The sequence below is a fragment of the Apis florea genome, unplaced genomic scaffold (genome assembly GCF_048593485.1).
Source record: "Apis florea isolate Af1SG1 unplaced genomic scaffold, ASM4859348v1 contig_2495_pilon, whole genome shotgun sequence".
Taxonomy (NCBI): domain Eukaryota; kingdom Metazoa; phylum Arthropoda; class Insecta; order Hymenoptera; family Apidae; genus Apis; species Apis florea.
This window is the reverse complement of record NW_028256595.1, coordinates 1,434,597-1,448,103: the sequence shown is the minus strand read 5'-3', so window position 1 is coordinate 1,448,103 and position 13,507 is coordinate 1,434,597. Positions and strand designations below refer to the sequence as shown.

The 13,507-nt window shown below is 30.9% G+C and overlaps 5 protein-coding genes across 28 annotated transcripts in view; 3 read left to right on the top strand and 2 right to left on the bottom strand.

The window, feature by feature from the left end:
- bbg (PDZ domain-containing protein big bang) overlaps positions 1-1,475 on the top strand; it is a 33,101-nt gene extending 31,626 nt beyond the window's left edge. For 2 of the 3 annotated variants that reach the window (XM_086906636.1, XM_031918745.2), the window contains 2 exons: positions 41-211; positions 278-1,475. In XM_086906636.1, the coding sequence (XP_086762762.1) occupies positions 41-211; positions 278-447 (341 nt within the window). In that variant the 3' untranslated portion in view covers positions 448-1,475. The remainder of the gene's footprint in view (positions 1-40; positions 212-277) is intronic. The other variant, XM_086906635.1, reaches the window with a different exon arrangement.
- mRpL24 (mitochondrial ribosomal protein L24) lies at positions 1,380-2,643 on the bottom strand. Its single transcript, XM_003696827.3, has 5 exons — positions 2,448-2,643; positions 2,167-2,355; positions 1,895-2,097; positions 1,625-1,811; positions 1,380-1,547 (listed from the first exon to the last, which is right to left on the bottom strand). Exons 1-5 carry the CDS (start codon positions 2,541-2,543, stop codon positions 1,461-1,463), a joined length of 762 nt encoding a protein of 253 aa, XP_003696875.1. The 5' UTR covers positions 2,544-2,643; the 3' UTR covers positions 1,380-1,460.
- Positions 2,644-2,981: 338 nt separating this feature from the next.
- On the top strand, positions 2,982-4,422 carry LOC105736454 (m-AAA protease-interacting protein 1, mitochondrial). Its single transcript, XM_012491040.3, has 4 exons — positions 2,982-3,099; positions 3,192-3,588; positions 3,704-3,896; positions 3,963-4,422. Exons 2-4 carry the CDS (start codon positions 3,256-3,258, stop codon positions 4,136-4,138), a joined length of 702 nt encoding a protein of 233 aa, XP_012346494.1. The 5' UTR covers positions 2,982-3,099; positions 3,192-3,255; the 3' UTR covers positions 4,139-4,422.
- LOC100871952 (mucosa-associated lymphoid tissue lymphoma translocation protein 1) lies at positions 4,031-7,864 on the bottom strand. 5 transcript variants are annotated; one of them, XM_012491036.3, is made up of 11 exons: positions 7,056-7,839; positions 6,802-6,962; positions 6,547-6,733; positions 6,202-6,466; positions 6,035-6,127; positions 5,710-5,935; positions 5,444-5,627; positions 5,159-5,373; positions 4,936-5,034; positions 4,583-4,851; positions 4,031-4,522 (listed from the first exon to the last, which is right to left on the bottom strand). In XM_012491036.3, exons 1-11 carry the CDS (start codon positions 7,190-7,192, stop codon positions 4,418-4,420), a joined length of 1,941 nt encoding a protein of 646 aa, XP_012346490.2. In that variant the 5' UTR covers positions 7,193-7,839; the 3' UTR covers positions 4,031-4,417. The 5 variants fall into 5 exon arrangements, with proteins under 5 accessions (XP_012346490.2, XP_086762783.1, XP_086762785.1 ...); XM_086906657.1 differs by having other exon boundaries at positions 5,719-5,935; XM_086906658.1 differs by having other exon boundaries at positions 4,038-4,535.
- Positions 7,865-7,969: 105 nt separating this feature from the next.
- Crtc (CREB-regulated transcription coactivator) overlaps positions 7,970-13,507 on the top strand; it is a 31,315-nt gene continuing 25,777 nt past the window's right edge. For 7 of the 18 annotated variants that reach the window (XR_015291697.1, XR_015291696.1, XM_086906649.1 and 4 more), the window contains exons 1-2: positions 8,042-8,306; positions 11,905-12,153. Coding sequence is in view for 15 of the 18 variants with exons in the window: in XM_086906649.1 (XP_086762775.1) it covers positions 8,193-8,306; positions 11,905-12,153 (363 nt within the window). In the remaining 3 variants the exon portion in view is untranslated. Of the gene's footprint in view, positions 8,321-8,519; positions 8,725-11,904; positions 12,154-13,507 lie in introns of those variants that run through there. The other 11 variants (XM_086906646.1, XM_086906643.1, XM_086906656.1 and 8 more) reach the window with 7 other exon arrangements.

Genomic DNA, 13,507 nt, shown 5'->3' with positions numbered 1-13,507 from the left:
TGTTAAAGGAAAAGGATTTATTTATATAATAACCGAGCAGATTTTGTTCTCGAAGGATTCGAGACGAACGATACTGCAGAGGACACTGCGTGGGGTCCACCGTCGATTGTAGCGGTTTATAAGGACGGAACTGGTTTGGGATTCAGTCTTGAAGGAGGTAGAGACAGTCCCCTTGGGGACAGGCCATTGTTGATCAAAAAAATATTTACCGGTATGTTGTGTTTTCTGTCGATAATCGCATTTTAAAATTGTATATCTAATAAATATTGTGATGTAGGAGGTGCTGCTGAGAAAACAGGTGCCTTAAAGGCAGGGGATCAGTTATTACAAGTGAATGGATATGATGTGACACGTATGTCAAGAATCGAAGCGTGGTCTCTCATGAAGAAACTACACGACGGCGAAGTGAACCTCCTAGTCAGGCACCCTGCCACCAAATCGTCGTAAATAGTAGTCAATTCCGATAAACGTGTTATATGTATATCGTGACACCATGGATGCAATACAACGAATTTCAAACAAGTGCAATGGTTTCATAGAATACAATTTTTATATCGAATTTGAACGATACAATGCGTTTGGATGATTCTTGTGTTCGAAATCGGATTCTATTGCGACTATTTAGTGTATCTTTTCATCTACTTTCAAAAAATAGAATAATCAAATATTTCGTTGGAAATTTATTTAGGATTCATAAATTCTGCTTATATATATATGCGTGTATATCAAGATTATATCGCTAAATAATTATTTGAAAATCTTTGCGAGAAAAAGTTCTTTTTTTCGGTATTGTTGTACCATTGAGTACAAATGTGTAACGTCCGTTTGCATACGCGAGGAATGCTTTTCCTAATCATCTACTATTAGTTTGTATTGAAGTTTGATCTAAAGAACAACGTATGTATAAACATGTTTCTGTTTAATACGATGTTATGAAATAGAGAAATTAATTTGTAAATAAAAAGTGCAAAAATTCAAAATATAATTATTTTAGAAATATGGCATATATAATGTAAAAAAAGAAAGAAATGTTAATATAATGCATCATTGAAGTATTTAAATGTAGACTGACATTCGTTTCTAGGTTCGCGTTTGTTAAAAATCATGCTGTGATATATGTATGTGTGTTAATATAAAAGTAATAAGCATAATAATAAAAATGGCTTGTCTTTAATAAATTCTTGAATAAACTGATATTATAAATATTTTATCAGTTAAATGTTCTAAATGTTATTAGATCAACTCTTCGATATCTTATATTATTTCATAGGTATTATTTTATAAATATTTCTAATGCGATTATGGAAAAAATCTTTGCTCTTTTTCTTTCGATTAAGTTTAAAATAATTTTCAGCAATAATAACAAAATAAAACACAGATTTAACAACGCTTTAAGTTTGAAGTTTTATATATACATCAAAGACTATGTTTGTAAAATGTTAATTATACATTCAACAAAATTAATACCAATAATATTTCTTTGGTTTACGATCTTCTTTAATACCCATTTTATCCATAATATCCATTTCAAATGTTTTTAATTTTGCCTATAAATTAATAAAAATCGAAATTATTAATTACATTATTATATTAATTACATATTCTTATTAGATATAAAACTTACTTCGAATGTCAATTCTTCTACATTATTTACAGTAGTATCTTTAGATTGCTCGACATATAATTCTGGAGATTTGTAATCTACAGTTTCTTTACTAGATACAGGAATTGGGATAATTCTACCAGTTCTACAAGATACTCTCACATGTTCTCCCTCTTCTGTATATCTCCATTCTATAACAGTTCCTTTTCTAAAATAAAATTAAAGATATAAATATATATTTTCTAATAATCCATATTTGTTTTAGAAATTAGAAATTATAATGATTCTTACAAATCGAAAGGATCAACTAATTGTACATCTCTAGTAACTAATAATGGTTGTTCCACACGTATACAAATTCCAGGGAAATCTTTCTTTTTTCCACGTATTATTGCCTTTGTATTTAATCCTTGTACAATAATCCAATTTCTTTCCTGAATGATATCTTGCACTATTCCTTGTTTTCCCTTATCTGGACCAATTAATATCTCTACCTAAAAATATTTTAATGCTGTTTATTTTTATATAATATATAAATATTTATATATGTATAAACTACATACACGATCTCCACGAAAAAAACTCCAATTTTTTATAGGTTCAATCGGAATATATTCTCGACGTTTTTTAAGCCAATTTTCAAACTGAAAACTTGTAGTCCAAGGACGATACATAGAAAAATGCAATTTCTTTCTTGATACTATTTTTCGTGGAAGAAATTGTGGTTTACCAGGTGGGGGTTTCCAATATACCTATATGTAAAATATTATTTTCTAATCTAAATAAAATGTGTATATAAAATAATAAACAATGATAAACACGTATATAAAACAAATATACATACCCGTTCTGTAATACGATCTATATAGCGATCTGGTAAATTCGCATATTTATTAGACCATTCACCTATCTTTCCAAATAACGTACCTATGAGTCTCATTGTTTTTAATTATAAATTAAATTCACGTTTAAGATACATAAAAATTATAATTAAAGTCAATTCCTCAATTAAGTATGTAATTAAGCATGAATCAAAATGTGTATGAACTTCGAAAAAATATGATATAGAATTGAAACTAACATATACTTATTTTACTTAATTTATAAGTGCATATATCATATATATAAATGATAAAACTAACTAACTAATGTTACATTAATGTTATTCAATATGTTTGGTTTATATTAAAAAATTTTATCTTAATAATTATCTTATTAATTTATAAAATTTTTATTAAATTTAAAAAATTTTAAATTAAAAAACTTAAAATTTTTGTGATATATTATATGTTATATTATATAAAAATTGTATTTAGATATTTCTATTAGATATATCATAAAAATATTTGTAAACGTAACTTAATATTTTCAATTTTATATATAAATACTTTCATCAGTTTAGTCAAGCTGGCGCCATTTTTTTGAAAAACATTGAATGAAACGTATAAATAATGAATAATTATATATATAATTTAAAAACACAAATTTATAAAACAGTGTAATATTATTATAACAATATTTATTAAATCATATATATTATTATATATATTTATTATTGTACGTATTATTAATATTATGATTCGAATAGGTTAGAATAATACATATATGCATATATAATTCATTGTTCGTATTCATATCATCGGAATTAAAAAATGTTATTTCGATTGAGAAAATGCGTATACACACGAATGCGACAACTTGTAATGTTTCATATGCATAATAGCTCTCAAGTGAAAATAAAAACAATGTATTACTGGACAGAATCGAAATGTACAAATTTGATAAACCCAAGTTTCAGCATGCATAGGTCATTCTGTACTCATCAAAAGCAAAACGAAAGTCAAATTAAATTGCCACCGTTAATGTGGAAACCGAAAGAAGACCTAGGTTTGTCTATTTTTCAGATGTTTTGGTCATATTACCTTATACGTTCAACTATTGACAAAGAGTTTCGTTTTAAAGAATTTATGCAAGGAGTTCGTCAGGTATAATATGTTTGTTGACATTAGTGCATTTTACGAAATATAATTAATTGTAATAACGTATTTAATTTCGAATAGATAATGTTTAATTGATTATAATACAATTAATTTAATTTAGGCAATAGAAGTAATATCTAATGCTTTAGTTGCTCAAAACTATGAAGCATTAGATGGTATAGTAACAGAAAAAGCTATAGAAGTATTAAAACGTAACGTTGATGACCTTACACAAAACCAACGTGATTTAATAAGTATAAATGTTGATAATTTTATATTGGTACCAGATCTTATAAAAACAAAAAAGATTGAAGGTAATTTTATATAATATAATCATATTTTTTATTGTTATTGTTTTCATATATTTAATTCTATTATAGATAACAATGAAACAATTGTTGAAATAGGAATAAATGGATTTTATATGAAATTTTATGAAACTTCACAATTTCAAATTGTATGTTGTAATTATATATTTCAAAGAACGTATACAAATAGTGAAGGAGGAGCATGGATAGCAAGACTAGTCAATCATACAACAGATTATACTCTATAGGTTTCAACTGTTATATAATTAAATAAAATTTTTACTTTAAAATAAATGATTAGTTACATTTTAGAATAAATATTTTTTTTTTATATATTATTGAGTGTTTACATTAGAGATTATAAGATAATTTCATTTAATAATTTTATAAAAATATAAATTATTTGACATTAAATTATTTAAAGTATAAAAATATAATTATAAAAGGCACAAATTTCTAAAATCATAATATTTAATTATATGTATCAAATTTTTTCTCTAGATTTGCCAAAATAAATATATTTTTCTTCAAATATTTATGTTTTTCAATATGGGAGGTATATAATTTTTTATATGCAATTCTATTGCACCAATAGGAATATTATTTTTCCATATAGTTATTATAAGAGGTTTCTGTAACATAAATCTATATAAATTTACAAAATATTTCTATAACAACTAAAAAACACATACCTCATTTAATTGAGGATTGTGAATCAAACATTTTTTTTCATAGAAATCTTGAAACAAATTATTTGGTTCCATGGGAACAGAATTATAAAATTTGACTTCTATATTTGATAAGTCATGTGCCTTAATTTCTATTACATTTAAGTATAATTCCATAAACAATGATATTGTAATTGTACTGGATATATTTGCCTGTTTAAATATCACGTTTATCGTTTGAGTTGAATATGATGTAAGTTTATATAAATGATCAATGATGTCTGGACGATTTTCTATAATATTTCAAGAATTATGTTGAAATAATAAAATTAAAACATTGTTAATAATAAATATATAATGGGTTTAAATAAAATTACTTTTATAAATAGCATCAATCAGACGAAATGGCTTTGTAATAGATGCAGCAAACATTGGAATCTGATTTCTTTCTTTGCCTTTGAAACAACTATCAATAGCTATAAATAATTATAATAAAATATAAAATAAAAAATAAAATTATTTAAATATTATATAAATATAAAAGAATTAAATATAAATTATATATGCAAAATGTATAATATTATATTTATAATAACTTACATTTTCCAACTTCTTCAAATAATTTTGTAACTGTTATATCTTTATTAATATATTTGCTAAGGTGTGTCATGTATAAACTATATTTACTGTCAATTTTTTCATAACTAGGACGATAACTAGATGTAGAATATGCTTGAATTAAATTTCTAAGATTCTTTTTACTTTTATATTCTTTTACTATTGGCACCTCCTGATATATTTCAGGATTAAATTCTCTAAAAATAGATAGATTAATGAAATGCAAAAACGACTGAAAATAAATAAAATAAAAAAAAAAGTATTTACCTTGAAGGTAAAGATTGACATGTGTCTAAAATAATAATTAATAATTCAGGATTATTTTTAAGAAATGCGGACAATAGTTCACTTTCACATATTGCATCTTTCCTTAAATATCTTTCTGGAGCATCTGTTGCAAGCATATAACTCTCTTGCATTTTAAAACCATGACCAGCAAAATAGAATAGACCTATATAAAAAGATATAATTTAAGTAATAATTTAAAAAATATTTTTATTTTTTTATTTTTATTTTTATTTTTTACACTTTACCATATACACCTTCTACTAAGGCTTTGCTAAATATTTCTATTGCATTTTTCATTTGAGTGAATGTCAAATTGAGAAAACAAATTACTTCAAATCCAATTTCTTTCAGAAGATTACCAATGCATGCAGCATCATTTTCAGGTGTTGATAGACATTCATGATATTTATATTTTTCATTTGCTATAATTAAAGCAATTTTTGCAACTGCTTTTAGTCTTTGAAAATCTATCTATAAATAAATATGAAATTAATATATTATAATATATTATTACATTATAATATAATATTATAATATTAATATTAATAAAAAAATATTATGTATTTTTACCATTATACGAGTTTTTTCAGTATAAGCTTCGCTAATATTATTATGAATATAACAATAATATTTTCCTTCATTTTTTGAAGTAAATTGTTTTATCTAAAATTACAGAAAAAATTCATAACATTAATATTATTCTGATGAAGAAAAAAAATGGTAGTGCATTTACATACATGCAGAATGTTTGATGTTTCTCCATCTAGTTTAGTATTATCGTGGAACCATTGATAACACGGTTCAGGATTGCTACTAGCTTTGCAAAAAATTGTAAAACTTTCATTTTCCTTAACTTCCAAAAATTGTTGGGGTTGTATTTCTATTATAACAGGCATAGGAAAAATTTGAACAATTATAGCTTTTGAAGTTAAAGTTGATATAAGAGTGCCATCATTTTTAATTTGAAATACTTTACATTTATATTCTCCAGCTTGAGAAGCACTTTGAAATAAATAAAATAAATTTCATTTTGATTAACAATTTATAGAAGTTGTATAAATATTTTTATATTAAATATATACTTAGTTATAATAAGATCAAGTTCATCAGAGGTATAATGTTGCAATTGTTCGTCATTATGATACCATATGTAATTTGGTGGTGGCATTCCAACAGCTTTGCAGCACAGATGAAGATGATGTCCAAATGAAACTTTCAAAATATTAATTGGAAATTCTTCTGTTGGATCCATAATAATATTCAAAGGTTCTAAAATCATTATATACATAAAATATTAAATATAGATATAATTTATTAAATAATAAATATTATTATACCTGGATCAGATATAATGGATAGAATATTATAAAGTTTACAATCATTTAATAAAGCACATAATATTTCTATAGTACACATTCTAATATTTAATTCAGAAAATAATTTTTGTCCAGGAGAATCATTCGAATGTTTAATTTCTTGTAAAGATTGTACCCAAGTGCTATATTTTATAAAATGAAATGGGATATTATCTTAATTATTATAATTTAACATTTAATTTCTCTCTTCTTTAAATATTTTTCTTTTTGCTTACCATGGATATTGAAGTTCTTTAGCTACATGATTTGCTAATATTATCCAAGTTGCATCTTTATTTAATGCATTAATTATTTCATTATATATAGTTATTGGTAAACATTCAATATACGCGTCTTTATCAAAACGTGTCATATTTATTGAAATTCTTAAAAATAATGCATATGAAACATTTTGTTATAAAAGAAATAATATTTTTATTTTATAAAATAAAAAATATACTAATTATATTAATTGGATTAATATCTGAATTTTTTTTTAATAGAAATTTTTTTTACAATAATATTCACATGTTTAAAAATTAATTGTAAAATAATTAGAATTTATAATGTACAATCACAAATACATATATAATTTATATATATATATATATATATATATATATATATATCGATACTTTGTTCTCAATCGATATAACAGAAATATAAAATAGTAAAAATTATTGATCAATATTTTTATATTTATAATATATTTACAATTAGAAAATGCAATATTTTATTTAAACTCATTATGGAAAAGATATATAAAATATAGCGTTAAAAAAATAATTTTATACCATTAAATCGATAGGATTAATATATTTTATCATTTGAAACAGCATTTATTTATAATAAATATAAATATAAAGAAAAAATATATTTATTAATATAATATAAGAATAGAAATTAAATTAATACAATAAATTTGTAAATGAATTGAAAGTAAATAATTTTTCATTATCAAGTTAAGTTTGCGAGTATGTGATAATAAGACGTGAATCTATGTTAATCTGTTTTATCTTCAGCGTTATACATTATAATACCGAACGAAAGAGCGAGCTTTCGGAACACCTCGGAAAAGTATCGTCAGTTTTTTATTGCGGGTGAGATAGAATGGTGGGGGATTGCTGTAACCAATGAGCCCGCAAAAAGCGGCTCCTGCGCGATGCGCGTGGCGCGCTGCGCCGCATAATCTTGCGTATCAGTGATCGGCAGTGCCATCCAGAAGGCAGTAGGTTACGGGTTCTAACGTGGTGAAATTTAAGGAGTCCTTATTGGTGCAATTGGTGAAAAAGGAAACGTGTGAGGGGATAGAGGGCACACGATAGTAGGTGCACGATACTCGCGAGTGTCGGAAGGTCTAGTGCCGAGCCATCATGGCGAATCCACGAAAGTTCAGTGACAAGATCGCGCTACACAAACAGAAGGAAGCACAGGAAAGAGCGGCGTTCGAGGCTATCATGCGAGAAGTTTCGGATTACACAAGCAGAGTAAGGAAATCCCAGTAGGTCCTTGTCATTGAGGGACATATCTTGATATTTTCCGTATACCTTCTTCGGCTCAGATGTTAGAACGTAAACAACGAGTATTCTCTCTCCTCGTTGCACCGTGTGTCGAGTGTGTGTATGCCTACGTGAATGTGCTCGTCTTCCTATACGGTCGTGCGTATTTGAGTGTGTGACTAGTCTACTATCAGTATTTGTGTTAACGCGTACAACTACATGTACTCGCTACTGGCCCTCTGTTTCTCTTTCCTATTCGTTATCGTAGTGTGCGGACGAATGTGTATGCGTCTCTTCGCTCGCCGCGTGTAAGAGTGTATGAATATGCGTATATATGGAACGAGTACTTATATGCTCCGGTATACTATGCGAAGCGTACTGTGTGCTTGTTGCCACCATCCGTCCTGTAAGTTCTTAATAAATGCATACGTGTGCGATCGACAATCGCATCCATCCTGCTGACTAGTTTGAACCGACTATCGTATTTTCAAGAAAAATCTCAATTATTTTTTCGAATATTCCCACGATTCTTTATATGTATTTTAATCAAAATGTATGTATCCGCGATTAAGAAATCTTTGTTCGTTTCTCATTTAAAGAAATTGAAAGCGTTCACAATAAACTCGACGATAATCGTGTTTGTGTTTCTATTTACGCGACATACTTTTATCCACGATCGATAGTGACCAAATGAACTGTTCTTCGTTTTTCTGATAGTTTATCGTTCGTTGAAGTGCGTCGTTCAACTTTCAGTCCATTTCAGTACTTTCGATGAAACGAATATCGTTCGTGTTTAACAATTTTAAATATCTTCGCAATCACGAAATTATTATAGAGATATAATACAAATCATCACGTGTTGTTCCGAGTGTAATTCAAGACTGTTGTTCAAAGTATGTTTTTCTCACGAGAATTAGAAACAAATTGTTTTGCTACTTCAATTTATGATTATATAAGAAAATTATCGATAGTAATTATTTTAATTACAAAATAAATTGAATTTTCGAATGTATCAAGCGCATTTGGTCAATAACCTAATTTTTCACACGATAAAAACACCAATGAAAATCTTCCCCATTAAGTATGATACTTCCGGTTCCGGGTTCTGAAACAACTTATCGTCTTGCTTCTGCGCGAAATTGCTTTTCTTAACGTTTACAGTTTCGCACGATAAAACGAACGATAGCTTTTAGATTGACGGTATTGTTATTAATCGATTCGAAATGTCAATGCCTATGAAAAATCAGTGAGATAAGATTAAAATTCGATCGTACTCTTACGCAATTGATAGCCATGATTTTATAAATTCGATTTTCCAATAAATAAAAGATATAGTTATAACCATTTATCGTTGAGCAATTATCCCGGAATTGTCACGCGTACGTTCATTCGTTCGTTCGTTCGTTTTTTGAAAATGCACGTGGATGCGATGGATCGCGCGTAGATTCAAGCGACAATATTTTTAGCTACGAAAGATAGAAAATTGGTGAAGTTTACAGATCGCATTTTTTTTCACGAGCTAGCGCCCTCTATCGTGGCGTTACGTGGAAATTGTCGTTTCGCGGGAAATTGGCGCGTTTTTAATCGGACAGCATTCCGATAATCGTACAGTCATTACATAACTGCTAACATTGTACTAAATGCGGAAGCTGCGTTATACGTTAAAGTTCATATTCGATCAGTCGATATCGCGGCGTTATTTACGGTACTATGACTTAATCTATTGGACGTTGAGAATGCGCGCCCGCGCGCGCGCGCTCGCGTGTACACATGTTTTTAGTCGTGCATCTAATTATTCCCGCGCACATTTCTCTTTATTTCTTTCTTCGCGCTTCGTTGCATTATCATCGAATTATTCGACTAATCTCGACATGTCGTGATAAGAATTTTAAGAAGATACGCTTCTTTCTATCTTCGGCTAACGAATTTTCAAAGCGTTTCATATTAAAGAAGAAAAGTCGTTCCATATTTATTACACAATATTCTATAATATTACGAGAAATCGTATCTCACGCGTATGCGTGTATGTGTGTATGCGTGTGTACGTGTTGTAATTGACGCACACGAACAGTGTACGCATTCTGTTAATTCTATTAATCAACTTGGACCTGACCAGGCGAAATCATGGATCGTGTACAAACGTTTTTATACGTAATCCTTCGTTTTCTTCTCTCGCGTCTAGTCTGCGCGATTCCACGCAACATTTTTGCGCCTTATACGCGATCTTTGATCCGAACTATAATTTTTGATCGAACGATCGTCCAGTTGCACGACTCTGAATCATTATACCGTTAACGGCCTCGATAACGATTACAAACGCGGCGATTAATCGCTCGAAGAACCGATGTGCTAACTCACGCGTGTTTAAATCTCAAGTCGAATGGGAAGAACAATTGATCGTTGTTAATAAAATCGGAACAATTTCAACGCTGTTTACACTCTGTTTCGAATATTTCTCACAATTACGAGTTCTTCTTTCTCATCGTGCGTATCTCGCAAATATAACAATTTTCGGAATTATTGAATATTAATTATTATCAATTCGGCTAATATTCGTTCGTCGCTTCGAAATGAAATCAATCCAAACTTTCGTTATATCTCGAGGCAAGTCTAGTAAAATGACCCGTGAAACGAATAGGAACAAGAAAAGAAGGGGAATCAGAAACGATGTTACGTGCGAGTACGAAAGTATGCGCGGGCACGAAACTGGTCCCAGTTTAACTTCGTTTTCGAGGATGGTGATATTTTACGGTTTCTAGTTACTTATCCGAAATTTCCACTAGAAATTTCTCGATCGTGGCCGGACATCGAATTAATTTACCGAATAATCGATCAGTTCGTCGTTTTGTTTTTTTTTGTTTTTTTTTTTTTACCAACAATCGAATCAACTAGAAACGACATTTAGCAAAAATTTACCGCGTTCTCCCTCGGAAAGAGAGATACGAAAGGCGGCGAGCCACGTGGTCTAATGCAGCGTGACCTAATCGAATGCAAAACAAGTTGCGTTGTACGCTCGTAAAAGAAAAAAATTGATACTTTCACCGCGAGAATTGCGCAATTTCGTTATAGAAAAAAGAAATATATATATATAAAGATTTTATCGCAACGTTCGATTTTCCACCGTTTTAACCTCGTCTCGGCGTTTCGTTTACTCCCGGCATTTTCTCGAAACGTTGAAGCTGAAACGAAGATAGGAATTACGTTACGTCTGCCCAAACAGAGTTTTTCCTTTCGAGTCGTTGGAATTTCTCGGCCCTTCCGAATGATAGAAACGAAAGATAGGAGAGGAAGAAAAAAAGGAAGGAGAGGGTTGGGGGGCACAGGAATGCAGGCAGGACACAAGTCACGTAGGCTTTTAGGCTACGATATATATCCGTTTGGAGGGAGAACGACCAATATTTCTCTCTCAGTCAGCCCCACACAACAAGATTCTTCCTCTTCCAAGATTCGAAATTTTTGAAAATTTTCGAGGGAAAAAAATTCCACGAATCGATCGAAACGTAGACACGCGGATGGAGGGAGTTAGTTGTTGTTGGTGAGGGGAAGCGATCAAGTTGGTGACCGTACGAACGATGGACCTGCTTAGATCCACTCGGCGAGCAGCTCGGTGTGCGCCAGCCCCACGGGGTCCGGGGTACTGGAGACTCCTTTGTCCGTGAAGAGTGCCGGCGCCAGCCCACCGCAGTCCAGCGGCAAACACCTGCACATTAACCTGGGGAATCAGTTCAGGGCGGGTGGCTCTCTGCCGAACGTTAACAACAACGCGAATTGCGCCAATGACGCGAAACAACACGCATCGTCGCACAACGCCGCTATCCACTCGATCGACCTTAAGGTATTGGCCCATCTAACAACCGTGTCAATCTAGTTTACCTTTTTTTTTCACCTCCCCTCATCCTTCTTTTTCGTATATATATATATATATATATATGTATGTATATATATATATATGTGTGTGTACACGTAGATTCGTGCTTGCACCCATTTTTCTCTCCCCAAAAAATTGCATTCCGCTTTCTTCCATTCGATCGAACGTTCTCGTTGTTTCGCCACCACCCGAGACTACTCCTCCTCTCCTTTGCACGTTCGATGCACGCGAGCTGGCTAAGATTCGATTGTCCAAACGTGTCGTAGTTATTGTAGCGATGTGATTTCAACAATCAAAGCTCGTAAATCCATCTTGTTATTGGCTTTTCTTTTTTTTTTTTTTCTTTTTCTCTTCAACCTAACTCGAGGTATGATCGAATTATTGAAATTGCATCGTCGGTTGGCCCGATCAATTGGCAACCGACATCGCGGGAGATCTCTACTTGTTGCGAGTCCGCTTTCGAAGCGTGACTCATGACTGGAGCAACGTACGGCCGATCGCGTGCCTCCTTTCATTAAACTATTTCCAGTCGCCGCGTAAAAATAGACGTTTCAAGATTTTTCTCCTTTAGCCGGGACGTTGCGTTGCACGCCTCGCCTCGCTTCGAACCGGTCCCGCGCTGTGCAAACTTTCCAAACGTTTCTACACGCGAAATATCGATGACGAAATTCTTCGTTACCTGCTCGCCAACGACACACCGCGAGTTAATCTCTCCGATTCGATCTACCTATCCTTCTCTCTCTCTCTCTCTCTCTCTCTATCTCTCTGCATGGATGGAATCTTTTGCACGATGATCGCGAGAATGATAAACATATCGTAGCGAGTTTTTGATCGAAATGCCACGAGCTGCATGAATAGTTTTCTTTTTTTTTTTTTTTTTTCTCGCACAACTTGAGCGAGAAATTCCCAAATTTCTAAATCCTTCGTAATATTAATTTAATTAATATCCGCGCTGCTAACGATTTTTCTGTGCCGATAAATATTCGCGAAATTTTGCAAATTATTTGTATATATATATATATATCTTTCACGTGGTGTTCCAGTCTTGGATTATTTTTGAGCGAACGGATAATTCTTGTGTTCTGAATCTCGAAGAGAGGGAAAAAAAGGGGGCGGGGGGAATCATTCGTCGAAATATAAAAAAGATTTGTGGAAAATTTCGAAATCGAATCGAAGCTAAATCTCGGCGATCTCGCGAACGATAGATAACGTTGCGTAAGATGGATCGCGTCGTTACGAAATTTATCTCGAGCCTTAAGGATGGAACAACGTGTAACAATTAAATATAAATTTTGGGTAGAAATCATAACGACACGATCGG